The 19,779-nt window shown below is 45.9% G+C and overlaps 1 protein-coding gene across 1 annotated transcript in view; it reads left to right on the forward strand.

The window, feature by feature from the left end:
- MRPL3 (mitochondrial ribosomal protein L3) overlaps nucleotides 1–19,779 on the forward strand; it is a 229,158-nt gene that overhangs the window by 53,464 nt on the left and 155,915 nt on the right. The window contains exons 5-6 of the mRNA XM_069211920.1: nucleotides 7,168–7,267; nucleotides 16,849–16,909. Of these exons, the coding sequence (XP_069068021.1) occupies nucleotides 7,168–7,267; nucleotides 16,849–16,909 (161 nt within the window). The remainder of the gene's footprint in view (nucleotides 1–7,167; nucleotides 7,268–16,848; nucleotides 16,910–19,779) is intronic.

Consider the following 19,779-nt stretch of genomic DNA (forward strand, 5'->3'; position numbering starts at 1 on the left):
TGCCTCAAAACTCCACCTTCACCTGACTGACACGACTCCAGCCCTGCAATCACTCCACTGGCTCCTCATAACTAGATGAGCAGTGTTCAAGGCCCTCTGCAGCCCAATGAAAAGGACCACAATGCCTTCAAGTTACAATGCAAACTAAATTAAACACTGCACTGCACTCCAGGCTTGCACCACAAATCATCACACCCCCTTACTATAAAGAATTTATGGGAGGCATTCCTTTCTTGGTAAAAGCCGCCAAACTCTGGAACACGCTACAAACCAAGATGCAATGTGTTCAGGAGAATATAAACTTGAGAGTTGAAAACATAGCTACTTCCAAGCTAACTACATCATCCCACAGCCCTGGAATAGAACCTAGAATAGTAATCACACCTTCAAGTACAGTCTACAGACCACAGATTTATAACAGCCCAAATAGCACACTATAGGGAAATGCCACTGTTGGCATGGTTACCCCCCCCCCACATTTTGACTAGTGTTGATGCCAACTTTGAAATTGTGCTGGGACCCTGCTAACCAGGCCCCAGCATCAGTGTTCTTTCCCTAAAACTGTACCTTGGTTCCTACAATTAGCACAGCCATGGCACACAGTTAAGACCCTTGGAAAAGGTACCCATGGTACCAAGGGACCTGTGGCCAGGGAAGGTCTCTAAGGGCTGCAGCATTATGCCACCCTGGGGACCCCTCACTCAGCACATGCATACTGCCTTGCAGCTTTTGTGTGTGTGGGAAGAAAAAGGCTAAGCTTACATGGCACTCCTCTCAGGGTGCCATGCCCACAAACCACTACCTGTGTCATAGAGAAGTCACCCCTCTAGCAGGCCTTACAGCCCTAAGGCAGGGTGTACTATACCACAGGTGAGGGCATAGCGGCATGAGCAATATGCCCCTATAGTGTCTAAGTCCATTCTTAGACATTGTAAATGCAGTGTAGCCATATTAAGTATATGGTCTTGGAGTTTGTCATTACGAACTCCACAGCACCATAATGGCTTCACTGAATACTGGGAAGTTTGTTATCAAACTTCTCAGCACAATAAACCCACACTGATGCCAGTGTGGGATTTTTTTTTAAATGCACACACAGGGCATCTTAGAGATTCCCCCTGTATGTTAGCCCAACTGCTGGTGTAAGACTGACTGGTCTGTGCCAGCCTGTCACTTTCAGACGAGTTTCTGGCCACAGGTGGTGTGTGCCTTTGTGCACTCTGTGGTCCGAAACAAAGCCTGTCCCAGGTGGAGGTGTTTCACACCTCTCCCTGCAGGAACTGTAACACCTGGTGGTGAGCCTTAAAGGCTCAGGCCTCATGTTACAGTGCCCCAGGGCACTCCAGCTAGTGGAGATGCCCGCCCTCTGGACAAGCCTCCACTTTTGGCGGCAAGTCCAGAGGGATAATTAGGAAAAACAAGGAGGAGTCACCCCCTCAGCCAGGACCACCCCTAAGGTGTCCAGAGCTGAAGTGACCCCCTCCTTGAGAAATCCTCCATCTTGTTTTAGAGGATTAGAACCAATAGAGATAAGAATGTGCCCCCCTCCCCAAAGGGAGTGGGCACAAGGATGGTGTAGCCATCCTCCGGGACAGTAGCCATTGGCTACTGCCCCTGACCCTAATTCACCCCTTAATTTAGAATTTAAGGGCTCCCTGTGTTGTGTAGCCATTTTAGTTATAGCTTCATGCACGTTATTTTAACATACTAGGCCTGCCGTGGTGCACTTTAACCTAGATATATTTTATTCGGCTTTGCTTTATTATTGTTACAGTAGCCACTTTTACGGTCTTGTTTTATTTTCTCTGTATCTTACTGTTTTTGCCCAGGCCAGCACTCTGTTCTCAAACAAGACATTCTTGCTCGCTCTGTGCTTCTTCCAAGGCTGCAGCAACATAAGTTGCCGGTGAACGTGGTATAGGTTTAGTCTCCGACATTCGTAGAAAAATCACACATTCTTACTTAGGGACATTTTCTCCGAACAACAGCTGTTTTATTATAAAACCACTTTCATGTCCCTTACACATTAGAGGGAGATTCTGGCCAGTGAACCACGACTGTATGCTGATTGCTGAATGCTTTCTTACAGATGCTAATGCAGACTTCAGGCCTTTGCTCAGGGATGGGGGGATGATTTCTTCCCAGGGGAACCTGAAAGGCAGAACGAGAGCTTAACATGCTGTGCTCTATTATATGCTGTATCGTCCTGGTTATTGCAGTCCACGCGTTGCTATCTAAGATGCAGTCGCTTTATACAAAGCATTATTGAAAAATATACTGCCTCGGTCATTGTGAATGTGAGACTAATGTAACTGAGAGAAACGGATGAGACCTGAGTGACCATGGCTTCCCTGAGGAACCAGTTATGTCATTTGCTCGGCTGCCCAATCATTCCTGCCCTTGGGTAGAGATGGGGCACTGCTAGTTAGCCGGAGCAGAACCCAGATTGGAACGACAGGTGTCACCTTTAGTGGGTTTACTCAGTCTCCCACACCACAGGCGATTCTACCACTTGAAATCCAGTAGTCTCATTAGAATAATGAGAGCCTATACTACACCTGAACCAGGCTAGTGAGATTTCCTGATGACCTCAAGAACAGAAGGACTGCTGAGCTAAAAACCCTGCAGAGAAGAGGAGGAGATAACAACTGACTTGGCCCTAGCCCTACTGGCCCGTCTCCTGCTTCAAGAACCGTTCAAAAGAAAAGCGACTCGTTCTACAGGACCAGCAACCCCTTACAAGCCTCCAGGGGACTGTCTGCATCACAGAGGACCAAGAAACTCCCGTGGACAGCGGACCTGTCCAACAAGAAGAAGAGGAAACTACTTCCAAAGGACTCCCACCTCACTCCAGAAACATGAGTCCAAAACGACTCTGCACCCTACACCCGTGGCCTGTGTCCAGGTGGCCCCGCTAGCTAGAGAGGATCCCAGGGGATTCCAACCGATTGTCCACACTGGGCTGACCTCTCCACCCCTCCACGATAACACCTGCAGAGGGAATCCCGAGGGCCCCGCTGGCCCCGAGCACTGCACCCGCAGCCACCAGCCTCAAGAGAAATGGACCACCGGTACAGCAGTGACAAGCAGAAGGCCCTATCCAGTCAGTGGCTTGCCCTAGAAGCCCTTCTGTGCCTTGCCTGCAGCACTTATGTGACTCCTGTGGTGTCCCCCCCCCCATAGAGTTCCATTATGGACCCAACGCCCTGTTTGCACCCTGCTCCTGTCCGCCCCTTGCCGCTGAGTGTGCGTGTTTGGTGCCTACTTTCTACACCCGCCCCCCAGTTCTCCTCTGAACCCCCCACGTCTGCCCTCTGGCAACGCGGGTACTTACCTGCAAGCAGACCGGAGCCGGAGTACCCCCTGTCTCCATAGGAGCCCACGTTATTTTGGCTCCTGTTTGACCTCTGCACCTAACCGGCCCTGTGTTGCTGGTGCTGGGTGTTTGGGGTTATTTTGAACGCCCAACGGTGGGCTACCTATGCCTGGAGACTGAACCTATAAGTCGATAACTCACCTCCAAAACTGTATTGTACTTTTTTCACCCAGGAACTGTTGAAAATTGCAGTGTCCACTTTTAAAATAGCTTTTTGCCATTGTAAGAAAAACAGTGTACATTGTTGATTCCATTCAAAGTCCTGATGATAACTATGCAAAGTACCTTTCATTTAATGTACTTACCTGCTAATTGAATCTTGTGGATCTATAAATGAATTGAGAAAGAACATTTTTCTATATAAAAATCGTATTGGTCTGAAGTTGTCATTGAGTATGTGTTTCTCTTATTGTCTTTGTGTGTGTACAACAAATGCTTAACACTACCCTGTGATAAGCCTAACTGCTCGACCACACTACCACAAATAGAGCATTAGTACTATCTATTATTGCCTCTGTCAAGCCTCTTGGGGAACACCTGGACTCTGTGCACACTATAACTCATTTTTATATGGTATATACAGAGCCAGCTTCCTACACACACTACTTCCTATGTCCAGCCAGGTTATGAAGAGCTGACCCATGTCTACCATGGGTAGTATATAATTTCAATTCGTAAATATCCCGCCTGGCCAACACAACACTCGGTAGTCAGGGTGTCAATTGGTGTTTCAAATAGTTTGCATAATAATTCCACTCTTCTGCTTGACTCTGTTAGACTCATGTAAGACAGAACTGCAGTGGGCCATGCCCATCACCCAGTACTGCAGTAGTCCACAGCAGTACACTACCATCACCAACTGAATAGCCATGGAATACTTGAAGAGATTTTCCACATGCTGATGGCCAACAGAGGATTTTAATTTCGTCCAGCACTGCAAGTCCCAACAGGAAGCCTACTTATGATGCTTCTTGACATCTTGCAGCAACAATCGGATATAGGATGATGATAACAAAGTTCATTCCAGTGGTGCGAGCGATGTTAATAAAGTCCATTCCAGCAGACCTAACAACCATTTCTGTTTCCGATATATTCCTGCTCCAGCCCATATATGTTAAACAAAATATCTCTGTATGGACAACCTAGTGCAGTAACCAGCTAAGTGAACTGTGATCATAAACCATGCTGTAAAAGGCCCGGAAGAGCTGCTCTCTACTGCTAGTTTACTGAAACCTAATTTGCATGTCTTCCTCTCACCTATCACACTGCTAAAAACTGTGTCTTGTAACATAAGCACACCTCAGTGGTCCTCAAGCTTGATATGGAGACACTTCCCACACACGATCAAAAAGAAAGACCACTCCCTGCACACATCACACCTGCCAAATTGTCCAATGCTGCCCATATAGACAAGCACTTGATTGTCCCACATGGGGGAAGTAAACGCTGTATACGTTTTGTAAAAAATAAAAATAAAATTATTGATGTGCATCTTTTTGTTAAGTTTTATTCAGAAGTAAAAGAAAATTATTCCTAAATATTAAGATGTTTAAAATAACTTGCATGCAGTGTTGCTAGTCATATTTCAGTGGCTTATTTGAAATGATGCTTCTTTTATGAGGAAATGTAACATAATTTGTAATTTAAATTCTGAGTGTTTATTGTGCACAATCCAAGCTTAAATTAGTGAAATTACCCTCGGTTTAAAATGTTAGTATTCAGCATGCCTCTGCTTCGTCTGCCACTCTACTAAGATGGACCTCTGAACTATAAGATGGTGGGAATAATTTTCTGGTTAAAGTACAGGCCAAGGTAAGGTAGGAGGGGTGCCACCCCCTGCACCCCCCCCCCCCCCCTCGTGCCTTATGCAACCAAGTCATATTGTTAGACTAGATTTCCAATTAATAAATATACTATTTAGCTAAATGAATGATTTGCAAACAAAGCCAATTTCTTCCACTTGCCCAAACTCGTTTATTTTTTATTTAAAAAAAAAAAAAAATTAAGCTTGGCCAAACTAGGCCCAGACTTCATCTTGTAAAACATGCCCATGTTTTAATCTCTCACTGACTCCACACCCCTCAAAATGTGTATTGAAACATTATTGAATGTAATATGTCTTATAACGCTTCTTGCTCTTTTTGAATTAAAATGTTCTTTGTAAGCTCTAGAGGAAGCTTTCCTCTTGAATGTTGCTGTTTCTTCCATTTTTCCCACCTAACCTCGGTGGTCCTTTTCATTTCATAAGTATATCATTGTAGTATGTGTATCTAGATTTGTCGCGTCACATCTGATGATATGGAACAAGTATTTGGAATGCAGTGGATATCTCGTTTGCTCGAATTAGAGCTATTAGCGTTGGAAATTCCTAACTGGACTTTTCTTGCCACATAAATCGAAAATGAAAAGTAAAATAGTTGACATAAACAAGCCGATGCAAAGCGCCACGGCCGCCTTGAGCGTGAAGGGGAGACACAAAAGGAAAAAAGTTTGCTCGCAGTCAAACGTATTGGCAAACGTGTAACATGGCCGGTGTCTAAGGCAGTAACAAAATGGTCCTAAGGAGGGACAAACGTAAAGCTTTTACCAATGATGATAAAGGATTTTTAAAGGCAAGCCCATGAACGAGTGAAAGTGATGGGCATGTGGTGGGCGTGGTCAATAGCCCACAGATAGATCACAACAGGTAACGGCGCTTGCGCGCCCAACCGAAAAAGGGGACTTATTGTTATTCATGTAGGGGATGGTATTCAGTATTGTTGCATTTTATTCCGTATTAAGATTTGCTGAGCCTATGTAATATGTATAATATTTTGCTCACCTCGTGTCGATTGTGATTGTTTGACTGAGTGTTTTCCTATAAAAGAGGACTCCTTTTGCAGATCAGCCAGTGTTTCTTTCCTGATTGTTAGAGAGCAGACTCGCGTTGATTTATTGCATGCTCTGCACTTACATTTGCAATTCTATTGAAGGAGAACCTAAATCGGACCTTATGCTGCATTACTGATTTCTGCCATTTATTTGACCCTTATGATAATTCAGTATACATTATTTAATATGATTTTTGACTTATTATAAAAATAACCATATTTTGACTTCTGTAATGAACTAAACATTTTTAATAAACCTATATGGTTTCCAACTTATATTAGAACATTGGAAGTTGGCAGCTCCATTGAAAACAATGGAGTGCTGCGGGCTTTTACTGGCCGGTAAAAGCCCGCAGCGCCAACATTCCAATGTTAGCTTTGTTCACAGCAAGAGCTGTAAACAAAGCCTCACGGAGCCCGAGGGGATTCTAATCCCCTCGGGCTCCGTGAGCAATTTGTTTTTTTTAAGAGAACATTCTGCCCTGAGTGGCAGAATGTTCTAATAGCCTTAGAACCCGCCGTAGCGGGCTCTACCGGCTATTAAAGGCCCTTTCCCTTGTTAAATGCCCTCGCCTTCGGCTCGGGCATTTAACTCGGGAGCGGGCCTTTAATAGCCGGTAGAGCCCGCTACGGCGGGTTCTAAGGCTATATTTTGTCTCAGGAAGGTCCATTTATTTGTTTGTTACTTGATTTGCTGACCAAAATCTAATCTACTTAGCTGCCATTCCCTCATATGTTCTTGACAACGCCACCCCTGCTCCTGCCCAGATGCTTTATCTTTAGATTATCTGATAAGGTAGTGTTAAACGGTATATATTATTTTATATGAATTTGCATGAAATGTTAAAGTTCCTTTTAGCGCTGCCAGTATTGTGACATGTAATCTGAAGTGAATGTTTCATATTCTCTTTTGGTTTGTAGAAGAGTGAGGCTGTCCTAGAGCAGTTTAGAGAGGCCGGGGTGCCACCCAAGCAGAAACTCACCCGTTTTAAGGTGTCGGAGAATGCCATACTTAAACCAGGTAATCCATCAAATGCTTGACCTGTTTGAATGTTGGCTGAATATGATTGAAACATGTGAAAAGGAAGGTAATTCTGTTGTTAATACATTCTTCACTTCAAACTAGAAATGTATATGTTGCATTTTTAGAGTGAAGTGTTCTTTGACATTCAGATGTTAAATTGCCTATAAATTACTATACAAAATATGGATACTGTCTGTGCACAAAATAGCTCTGTGACCGGGTGCAGCAATAAATTCAGGGCCAGGTTACAGTGCTGCTCATTATTCAGGACCAGAAAGCAAAGGTTTCACTTTTCAAGTGATATGCAGAAAAAAAATGTTGAACATTAAATATTTTATGTTCTGTGGGAAGAAGCCACAATCTTGTTGCTCATTCTTGCGTATTCATACTACTTCTTGGAAACAATAACACATGAGCCCATCACAACAAGCTTTGCTATTGCTACTTGACAACACGTTTTAAAGCGGAGATCGAAAAAATATCTTTCTAACCTTCCTTCGAGGATTTCCTTGGAAGCAGACTCTTCTGAAAGAATTCCAAGTTTGTGGTTAGCACTGTAGTGAAATTGCAGACAAGCCTGTTACATTACATGCATGCCTGACTGGAAAAAATAATTACTTAGGGTATCATTTAGAGTTTAGAAGGAGCTAAAGTCCTCCAGCTTCTGGCGAGAGGAATATCCACTGGCTGAATTTCCTTTAACTTGGGGGGAAGTATTTTGAAGGTAAAGGAAATTAATCTGGTGGATACTATCATGCATATCTGTCACTCCTGCACCCACCTAAGCGTCCTCTTCAACAGTGAGATGCAGCCCTCCTTATCACCAATGCCTGTTCAGCTGCTGTTTACATAATAAACATCTGTAAGATCCTCTCCCACCATGGTCCACAGAGTGAATACAGTTTTGCATGCTTGCTTACAGCAGTAGTCTGCTCCCCTGTGTACCACTTTAGTCTCATCTGCTTGACAAAGCACCTGGTTTGGAATGTCATGTGAGGTGGGTTTGCAGAGCACTGCTTGTCGCGCATGAGGTTATCAATCTCTGTGAGGGTATCCAGACACTTTTTTTTTTTTTCCTGATCAATCCTTATTTTTGCCTCTTGTTATCAAAAGTGCTGGTCTTGATGAGAAACGGAGCCTTGTTAAAATGTCACTCCATTCTTTAAATCAATACCTGATCTGGCTTCTCTCTACTTCTCACACACCATGCCCATCAAAACCCTCATTGTCCTGATGCACCCATGTCCCCCATCCTCTCAACCACTTCTAGTTCTTTGCTTGACACATCTTTGTCCTCCCTTTTTGCTTCTCTCTATTGAAGTGCTTTCTCTGTGCATCTAAATGTTTTCGCCTCTATGGGTCTCTGTAAAACCAGCACCTCCAATCAAAGGTTCCTTTAGGCCTTCTGTCTGTAACTCAAGACTCAAACGTGGCATCCCACAGCCCATGGATGTTAGGTTAGCAATGTAGTGTACTAGACTAATGTTTGCACTTATAATGCTGTTAGTAATTAATTCGGAAATTTCAGATGCTTCTGAGGAGGGGGTGGGGGGAAGCCTCCAAAAGTTTTCTCCCACTTCAAAGAAGGCACCAAGGTATAAAATGGGGACTGTCAAACCCACTTTTCAGATCACCTCTGTACATGTGGAAGACTCAGAAGGAGGACTGTTCTGCTGCAAGAAGGACTGCTTAGTTGCTCTGCTGCCTGGATACCTGAGGAAAAAGGATTGGCCCTGCATCTTGAACACAGGACGACCAGAGTGACTCAAAGAGCTGGTTGGCTGGTCTCCTTATCAGAGCCCCTGCGACACAAAGTCTCCAACCATCTTGAACCTGCATCTGAATTCTGCCTGCTGTGAATCCCAACCCCCAAGTGGGGCCTAGGAAGTAGGGATAAAGGTGCTCTGCATCCTCTAGGAAACTGGGTTTTTGTTGCAGTAACCCTCTACTTTGTGCCTGGCATCTGATGCAACTCTAACTGAAGTGCACTGGTTTCCTGCTACGAGGTCCCCAGTTCCACTTTTCTATCTCCAAGACTGTACAGTTGGTCCCACAATTGGCAATACCTTTGGCACCCCCATATGTCCCTAGTAAATGGTAGCCTAGGAACCTAGGGCATGGGTACCAAAAAGGGTCCCCAGGGGCTGCAGCATGTATTGTGCCATCTTTCAGGGACACCTCACCTAGCTCTTGCAGACAGGCATTTCAGGCTGCGTGTCTTGGTGCAGCTAAGTGTGAAAACATGACATGGCACACAGTCTGTGTGCCATGCCCACCAATACTGCATGCAATATATGTAAGGCAGGCCTTCCAGCCCTAAGGCAGGGTGCATTATATTACATGTGTGGGCATATCTGCAAGAGCAGGTATGAACCTGCTATGTCTTTGTCAATTCTTAGACATAGTAAATGATCAGGGAAGCCATTTTAAGAACATGTGCTGGACACTGGGCAATACGAGTTCCCCAGCTACATGATGGCTTCACTGAAAAAAAGGATGTTTGGTATCAAACATCTCGTATTAATAAACCCACACTGATTGCAGTGATAGCTTTATTAATACATCCACCTAGAGGGCACCTTAGAGGTGCCCCCTGAAAAAAAAAACTACCAACTGCTGGTGTGTTAACTTACTAGTCTTAGCCAGCCTGGCATCAACAGTCAATTTCCTGACCCCCAGGGGTGAGATCCTCCGCTCTCGGGCGGTCAGGAACAAAGCCTGCTCTGGCAGGGGTGTTAACACACCCCTCCTAACAGGATGACCTGCGAACCTGCCTTCCAAGGCAGGGGGATTCAAAGAGCCCACCTCCCTTGGTATGCAGATCTGGCTTCCCTCAGAAGTGAGGAGATGCGGACCCCCGCACTCCTGACCTAGGGCCCATTTGGTGCCTGGACAGGCAGGAAATTAGCAGTCAGAAAGGCGTGTCCACCCTCAAGTCAGTTACATCTCTAAGGTGAGCTATCTGATCTGGACATGAAATGTAAGTCTGACATCTTTGTGATGGTAGACCTAGGAGCTCTGGGACAGGGTTATACCAGTTTGCCAGAGAAAGTGATCGTATAGGGGCTGTAGTGACCCTTCACTCCCTAAATCCAGTATTTAATGGAGCCCCTGGCACCAGGAAATCAGTTCCTACTGGCCTGAAAGAAAAAGATGGACCCTCAAAGTTGCAAAAGCAAGAACAGAAGACCGTCGGCTAACTTGGGCGCAGCCCCTCCTGCCTGCTGTCCTCGATAGTTGTTCCAAAGATAACTTGTTCTGCAACTGCTGTGCCTCCAAAAAGCCTGGGAGGATTGCCAGCCTTCAAACAGGACCCAGGAACTCCCGTAAAGTAGCATAGCTGCTCCCCTGCATCCTGTAGGCCCCCCAGAAGAGCTGCGAGAACTCCACACCCCCAAAACCTAACACTGGAAAGCACCACTTCACCCATGCACCCTATCCTGAGTTGAAATGGGCCAACGATGCCACCATGGTCCTCCAACCCTCCAGCGATGAAGCCCACCTTGAGTTTGCAAACTGTGGACTTTCTAACTGCACCTCCAGCCTCTTTCTGCAGGCCCCCTCTAACTATGCATATCTCCTGCACGAGAACCCTACAGCCCGAGGAGAAGTGAGCCAGCTGTGTCCCTGCGTGCCCGAGAATCTCAGGGGTCAAGCCCCCTGTGAGTTCCTCCAGACTGGCCCCCCAGTCCCTGTTTGCAGCCCCTTTCTGCCCAGACCGATCTCCATTAAAGTGAATGGGACATCCAGTGCTGTTACACACCTCTGCACCCGGATGTCCCAGAGCCCCCGAGGTGACCTGTTGGTGTGGCCTCGGACTTTGACCCACATTCACCTCACGTGAGGCTGAAAAGCACCTCTGCACCTGGACATACCAGAGCTTCCCAAAGTGACCTGTTGGTACTGCTTTGGACCTTGCCCCATACTTACCTTAACTCTAAAAGAACAGTCCTGTAAGTTGTTGCTAAGTGCCCAAACGCATTATATGTTCCTTTTCCCATAGGATAACATTAGGGCACCCGATGCTGAAAAGCACCTCTGCACCCGAATGCTCAGTGCCTCCCGAAGTAACCTATTAATGCCTCCATGGACATTGCCCTATACTTACCTTAATTCTAGAAGATTGGTCCAAAAAATGGCTGTTAAAGTACCTATATGCAGTATATGCCTTTCCTCCAGAAGATAGCATTACTACTTCAGAAATGTCACTGTTGATTTTTCAAACCTGTAAAAATTCATAACTAGAAACATACTTACCTGTGATGATCTTGGTGTCTAAAATTGTATAAAGATAAGTGTTATTTTTATAAATTGGTGTGGATCTCCTTATTGAGGCGTGAGTATCATTTATTGACTGTGTGCATGCAGCAACACTCCTCTCTGATAAGCCTAGGGCAGGCTGCTCGGCCACACTACCCCCTAAAAGAGCACCTTGGAATTGCTAGAGCAAGCTGCTGTCCACTCATAAGGGATTACCTAGACTCCTTCCACCGTATACCTTAATTTGGTGTACTAGCCAGCTTCCTACAGTTCCAGACTGTGGTCCCCATCAGAACCAGTGCAGTGTGACGCAGCTCTTGCAGAACCGAAGCAACTTGACACAGACCTCGCATTGCAGCCCTCGCAGCACCTCTCATCATAGGACCCTGCATCGCTCCTTGAAACTACAGCTATATGGCGCAACACCCCACATCAAGGAAGTAAGCTATTTCTCAGTGAGCCTAATTTGGGCAACAAAATAACTACAGTTGGCACTATTTTTACCTAAACCTTTAAAATTGTATATCTCCGGTTCTAATTTTTGTTGTTGTGGTGTCAATTTATTAAAATGTACTCTATTTTTCTTAACTGGTGTGTTTTTTTTTTTTTTTTTTTTAACTTTATTTTTGTCTGGGTGCCGCATAAATATTTTACACATTGCCTCCAATTTAACCCTGATTGATTTTGTGTCAATCTACCAGAGGGTGCCTGACCCACTGGGCCAGTCACAGCTCCCCATGCGCTTCACGGCCCTCCTGTCTGCCGCCGACAGCTCCACCCACATTCCTAGCCTTATTGTGACAACTCCGCCCACATTCCTGAGCTTGATTGTGACGGCTCCATCCGCATTCCTGAGTCTGATTGTGCAGCACTGCCTGCATTCCTAAGCCTGATTGCGACAGCTCCACCCGCATTCCTGAGCCTGAATGCATCTGCTCAGGCCCCTGCCAACGCCTCCTTCGTGGCACTGCCCCGCCTCCCACCCCGTCCTCTTTAACCTCCCAGGACATATAATGGAGGCTGCAGCGTGGCCGTGCCGCTGGCTCGCCAAAGGCAAGCCATTCTGCGTCCGTGCCCAGTGCCAGGACCCCTGGTCCTCCCACCCCCTACCGCTATACCACCAAGGAGATCTAGGCCATGAACGTCGGACACCCCATCCACGACTGCTTCATGACTTCCCCATGCTCAACCAAAGGACCCCTCACCTGCCTACACTGCTATTTCTCCTGCAACACGGGCCCACCTGCACACACGAATGCCTGCACTGCACCCACACAGAAGACTACGAAAAAACAAACACCACTCCAGTGCATCCCGCTAAACTCCTGCTCCTTATTCAAACACACCGCAGAAATCTGGGACACCATCACCACCCACGGCCCAGATGTCGCCTTTATCACAGACACATGGCTAACACCCTCCTCAAACCCCAACATCACCACGGTGACCCCTAACGGCTACAAGATAATACACCGAGACTGCACCAACAAACATGGCTGGCGCATCAGCATCATCTTCAAGGAAACCATCCAATGCACCACCTCTGATGGCGACTTAACGCTTCTCATGGTGCACCTCAACTTCCGACTCCAGACTGATGCCAACACCATGATGTAAGGCACCCTCGCATACACACCCTCTCAGTGCCTTACCCAGCCTTCTGTGGCGCCATTGACTCCCTACACTGCGTCCTACTCGGCGATCTCAATTTCCAACTTAACGACCCCAGCGACAGCAACTCCACATCCCTCATAGATCCCTCATAGAACCAATTGGTCACCAAACCCACGCACAAAGCCTGACACACACTGGACAGCAACTTCATTTCTAGCGACAGAATCAATTTCACCCATGTGACTGAACTCACCTGGACCGGCCACATCATCGTTCACTTTACCATCTTTAATTCCCAGCACACCACCTCCAAGCACCTCGTCTCCCCCCCACCAAAGCTAGGGCAAGGTAGCTGAGACCCTAGGGGCACAGGTCCTAGGCACCACACATACCGAGCCCACAGCAGACCTCGACTTAAACCAGGCTGATCAAAACTTCACCACATGGATCACCAAATCCACTGACCGTTCCCCGCTGAAACCAGCTAAAACCAACACCACCTCCAAGCCAGCAAGATGGTACACTTTGGAACCCAGAAACTCCAAATGCAACTGCCACTGACTCAAGAAACAATAGCACGTCACCAAGGACTCCTCCGATGGAGCTGCCTTCAAGGCAGCCCTCAACAACTACCACCACCACATCAACGTAGCAAAAGGAGCAGCAATCACTGCCAGGATCGACACAGCAGCCAATCAAATGAAATAAATCTTTAGAACCAAGGTATCCAAGGTATTCTCTAACCGTATAGCCGGAGACCACCATCAACCCATCCCAGGGACGCTGTGACACCCTCTCAGACTACTTCCACAGTACGATCACCACTATATGCAACACTTTTGTCCCCCCAAAACCCTCCACCTCCAACCTAGACAACCTCTCTCAAGCAGTGAACAGCAGCCACATGATAGTCTCCTGGCCCCAGATTACCACACAGACCACTGCAGCCATCATGTCATCCTTCCACTCTGGGGCGCCCCGCTGGCTCAGAGCCAACCCTATTAGCACAGAAACAAACCCGCATCCTCAACACCTCCATCTCCACAGCAACCTTCCCAGAGGAATGGAAGCACGTTACGACCTCAAAAACTACAGACCGATCTCTCCGCTTCCCTTCCTGGCCAAAGTGCTTGAGAAAGCCATCCACCAACAGCTCACCGACTACCTCGAACGAAACCACCTTTTCAACACCTCACAATCAGTATTCTAGGCCAACCACAGCATGAAGACTGCCCTGATCGCTACCACTGACGACATCCGGACCCTCCTCGACTGAGGAGAGTCAGCAGCTCTGATCCTTCGGGACCTCTCTGCAGTGTTTGATACAGTTTCCACAACACTCTCCTCAACTGACTTGACAACATGGGCATTCAATTAAAAGACCTTAAGTGGGTCACCTCTTTTCTCTCAGGCCTCACGCAGAGCATCTGCCTTCCTCCCTTCACTTCTACACCCAAGAAAATCACCTGCGGCGTACCTCAAGGATCCTCCCTCAGCTGAACCTGTTCAACAAATGACCTCCCTTGCAGACATTGTGAGATCCTACAGACTCAATATAGCCTCTTGTGCCAATGATACTCAACTAATCTGCTCACTCACTGAAGACCCCCCACAACGCCATGACCAACGTAGCAAAATGGATGAAAAAAAACACTGACAAAACAGAAGTCCTGATCTTTGGGAAGAATACCTCTGTATGGCACCACAGATGGTGGCAAGTAGAACTCAGACCAGTGCCATCTCCATCAGACCACACACAAAATCTCGGCATCATCCTTGACTGCCAACTATCAATGAATTGATGAGTATACTCAGTTGCCTCCTTCTTCTGCATCGTCCATATGCTCTGCTGAATCCTCAAATGGATCCCTACCAACACCAGAAAGACAGTCACGCACACCCTGGTCGCAAGCTGCCTCTACTACAGCAATGCTCTCTACGCCGTGGTGTCCTCTCAGCTATTTAAGACTCCAGACTCTACAGAACACCACAGTTGGACTCATCCTCAACCTCCCCAAGTGCTCAAGCATCGCCCCACACCTCCGCAATCTCCACTGGCTCCACGTCCAGAAGAGATGCCAATTTAAAAACCTCACACTTGCATAGAAGGCTGTCTTCAATCTAGGGCTGTCTTACATCAACCATCAATGAGCTTCTATGTCCCAGCAAGACAACTACTCTTTGCCTCCCTAAACTGCACACACACCCCCTCCCTCCACATCCATTGCAGCCACAGTAGAGTCCGCCCCTTCTCCTTCATAGCAGCCAAATCCTGGACAGCCTGCCCCTCCACCGCCAACCAGCTCCCTCCCTGGCGGACTTCAGAAAGAGGCTCAAGATATGGGCTTTTTGACAGAGACATAGCACCCAGATACCCTTTAGGGGTGATAGTGCTGCACGTTACAAATGCTATGATTGATTAGTTGATTGATTGAGGCTTAAGCACAGGTTAATTCAGTGACTATTTATGGTTCACCTTGACCGGGATTATTGCTGTTGCTTGAGAAGGGCTCATACCCTCCTCAACGAACAACTCAGTTTCTCACATATAACCACACATGTTTCAGTCCCAGTGTTTTCTGACTCAATACAAAACATGCAGGCCGCTTCTCTCCTTACTTGGGCTGCCTGAAGCTTAGGCAAACGAGACACTGAACTTTAAGGTAAAACTAACATCAACAAAGTTCCTCAATGGGTATAGAAATGAACACACACTTTGCTTTTCTGTGACTTCTGGTACAAATATGTCTGTGGAAAATTTGCCCGTACCTGTCTTAGCCATTATATTGTGCCATTATATTGGTTGGTATGGTATGTAAGGGATGTGATCAATGCGTGAATGGATTCATTGTTACTCCAAAAGAGCAAGGGCGGTGCTCTGGTCTTCCTTTTCTGGGAAATACAAGATAGTCTATTGAGGAGCGTTCAGTGAACCAATCTCTGCAGTCGAGCTTTGCAGCGGGCGTTGGATTCATCCTTGCAGTGCTGCGGGACATCTCTGGCATCGCCTGCGTCTGAAGCATTTGTCATAATTTGCCTCGTAATCCATGTCCAAATAAAGTGCAGTAATGTAGGTGTATATGCGTCACTAGAAATAGGTTCTACATCGTAAGGTATTCCTTAATATTCATAAGTGCAGAACAAACCGGGTACTTTCAGTCCATTAGGCTTAGTTTCCTTACCAGAGTGCGACCATCATTCTTAGCCCACTTTCGCCAAAGTGTTTTGTATGTTCTGCTTTTAAAATTTGGAATTGAGAGATCCGGATTGTTATCCATCTGCAGAGGCAGCTTTAAGCCTCCCACTAGATGATAGTATGGATTTCAATTAACTTGTGACAGAAAGATATAAAAAATATTACATGCTTTTTAGAATAGTAGTTAATAACAGTGCTGCCTTGCCTGTGTTCTGTAAGAGGTAATATGGTTCCTAAATATAAAGGTACTCCATTTCCAAAGCTCTGAAAGATTGAATGCAGAGTTATGCTTTTGGAATAACAATATCAGACTTGCTTCATATCAGTATTTTTCTCTTACCGTACCAAGCAAACGCTGGAAATGATTAAATAGGTCTTCGAGCGCAGTAGCCATTTACAAATCTACAATGCTGAGAGCTTCCGAAGGAATGATCTGTTTGGTGTATATATTTTAGAAACGTAACCCACTTGCTGCAAACTCTAATTCAACTTCCTTTTTGTCTTCAAGGTACTCCTCTTTACGCTGCCCACTTCCGCCCAGGACAGTTTGTGGATGTCACTGCAAAAACGTAGGTTAATTACTTTGTGTTCTCCCACTAAAAAGTGCTGCTTTGTATCCCAGACACTCATTTACCAGAGTTTTTCACTGTGTATGCTCTCCTCGTGTAAAATATTTAGGGGGTTGGAGATAATGTGGCGGTAGTACTGCCAACAGGCTTGCAGTACTTACCGCCACATTATGACATTGGTGTTCCACTCCGACCGCTATGGCGGTAGCAACCGCTGGGCTGGAGATAACCATCTCCAGCCCGGCGGCTGCTATTGTGCCGCCGCCGGTATCATGACCCTGGTTTCCGTGGCGTTCGAACCGGAATTCCCTGTCATTGATCGGAGTCCCCCTCCCAACACTCCCAGACACCCCCCACCCCCCTTCATCTACGCTCCCCCTCCTTTCCAACCTCCCCCCATACACACACGCACACGCCGACACACACTCATTCACACAGACATACATACATGCATACATACATACATGCATTCATTCATGCACACATCCGCACACATATCCACACTTACACGCAGATATGCATTCTCATTTCCATTCATACACGCACACACACGCAGACAACATTAAACACATATTTGCATTCACGCTCACACTCACACATACATGCACACACAACACCCCCCCCCCTTTGTCGGAAACCCGACTTACCTGTATCCAGGGGTTCTTCCCGCAGGGGACGGGACAGGGTGCTGCTATCGCCAGCAGAACACTGCCAGGCCGTATTATTTTTCATAATATGGCTGGCGGCGGTCTACTGGCGTGGCGCTGCTGGTGGTAGCAGCGCCACCTTACCACCATCCGGCTGTGTTCATAATTTGGCGAACGGATGGTAGCCACGGCAACAGTCTTTTGGCAGCCGTTGCTGCGGCATTTACCGCAAATGTTAAAATGAGGGCCTACGTTTTTCACACTTTGAAAAAAATTCTTTAAAACTTTTGTTTCTTACTAGACAAGGTTTTTTTTTAAAAGAAAAACAGGGACCAAACATCTGTCAAGTGACTATCTAGTGACCATTGTTTCATTTGTTACTTGGTTTAGGGTTCGGTTGGCTATGATGACTGAAGGATTATGCTCTTATACTTGTGAGTTTGTGTGCAGTGTCTCTACGACAGCCGCGAGACAATGTGGCAGTTTGGTCCAGTGGTTACTGAGCATCCTTCTTTATAAAGGGGCTTTATAATGGGGTACACAGATCGCATATTATTTAGACATTGTTGTATCTTGTATCTTGTGCCTTGTTCTGGTTCGAGGACATCTTTTTTTTGTTTATACTTGTACACTACATGAGTTCTTGAGTTGTAAGGTTAGGTAATCTGTAGCAATAAAGAGTGTGTGTTTTGTTTTCTTTTTTGATTTGGTACCCAGTGTATTTTGCTGCTCTTCCTGTAGATGGGTGGGAACTTGTTTGATGATTTCTCCCTGTGTCCATCTGTGCAACTCTAGTGCCATCGATGTGGGTGAGTGTCCATTGTGTTTGATTAGCGGTTCAATTAAGTTTCACCTGTTTACTCGCTGAATCAAAGAACTTACATGAAACATTGACTGAGCCCTGCCTCATCCATATGTGCACCTGAGATAGCTGCTTCAGGGTTTCCCAAACACTTGAGCTTGATTGGGCTCCAAACATGCGACTTCTACTGCCTCTAGGCCTTGAGCTGCCAGGTGTTGTATGAAGAAGTGATGTCACGTGATTGCAGGTTCAATAGCCATTTGCAAACTTCAGTTGGAATCGGATGCTGTTGTTCGCTTTGCTTTTATGAATTTAAAAGCAAATCGTGTTAATGGAGAATAATTTGAGTTTGTGTATAGATAATGCATCATGGCAAAAAACAATTGCTTCTCAAGATTTGTTTCACATTATCTCTTCCCGGAGATGGGAACATTTGGAAAATAGTTACTTTCTTTACAGTTACATTATAATTATTGTATTGGAAGCAAAGCAAATGAAGAATCCATGAACTTCTTTTCTGCCTTCATCGTGCATTATAAAATATTAGTTTGACCAAAGCGTTTCTTCAGTTAACAAAAAGCACCCTGCTCAGCAGTGAGAATCAAAGCACCCCAACGATAAAAGTGGAAAAATAACCCTTCAGACTTTGGAAACCCAAAAGAACTGCTGTGGAGCATCTAAAGATTGAGCAAATACCAAATCGACATAATGCAGCTCTTTGAAAGCCTGATCTGAAGAGGCTATAACACTCATTGGTGTACTCATTGGTGTACTCATTCACTTGGCAACTTACCCTCTAAAGGGAAGTGCTTTACGGTCGCCTGTTTGCCCTTAGAAAATAACTATTGTTTCCTAGCATTCAAATTTTGGTTAGCGATGTTCTGCATATTTTTACAACTTTAACTCCCCAAGTCTCCCTATGAATTAATGACCAAATTGAGTAGTCAAAGACAGTGTTTCCTGTTCTCGCTCACTAGTAGAGGATGCAGTAGTGTGTGGGGGAGGGGGCAGGAGGAGGTGTCGCCAATATTCACATTTCGATTAATTTGAATTTCCCTGTGGCATTCAATTTGTGGACTTGGCATCCAGTGGAACACACAGTAGCATTCCTCCCTCGTGATTACTTTTTGTTGACGTCATCAGCCATTCTAACCTACCAGAGTATCCCTGGGTGGGGATGCACTGCTGACTGTAGATGAATGCCTCAAATGAAGCTAAACGTCATTAAACTACGTGCAATTTCTGGTTTTCTTTTTTTATTTATTTTTTTATCGAACTTGCAGACCATACTTCATAAGTAAATAAATAGAACGTGGTTCTAATAATTCGCTAGCGTGCAGACCATACTCAGTTGCCTAGTCACCCTGCCCACAGGCTTCTATTGTGACCTAAAGAGAGAGACTTCCCACATGGTTGGAAAG

This window comes from Pleurodeles waltl, chromosome 10, assembly GCF_031143425.1.
Source record: "Pleurodeles waltl isolate 20211129_DDA chromosome 10, aPleWal1.hap1.20221129, whole genome shotgun sequence".
Lineage (NCBI taxonomy): Eukaryota > Metazoa > Chordata > Amphibia > Caudata > Salamandridae > Pleurodeles > Pleurodeles waltl.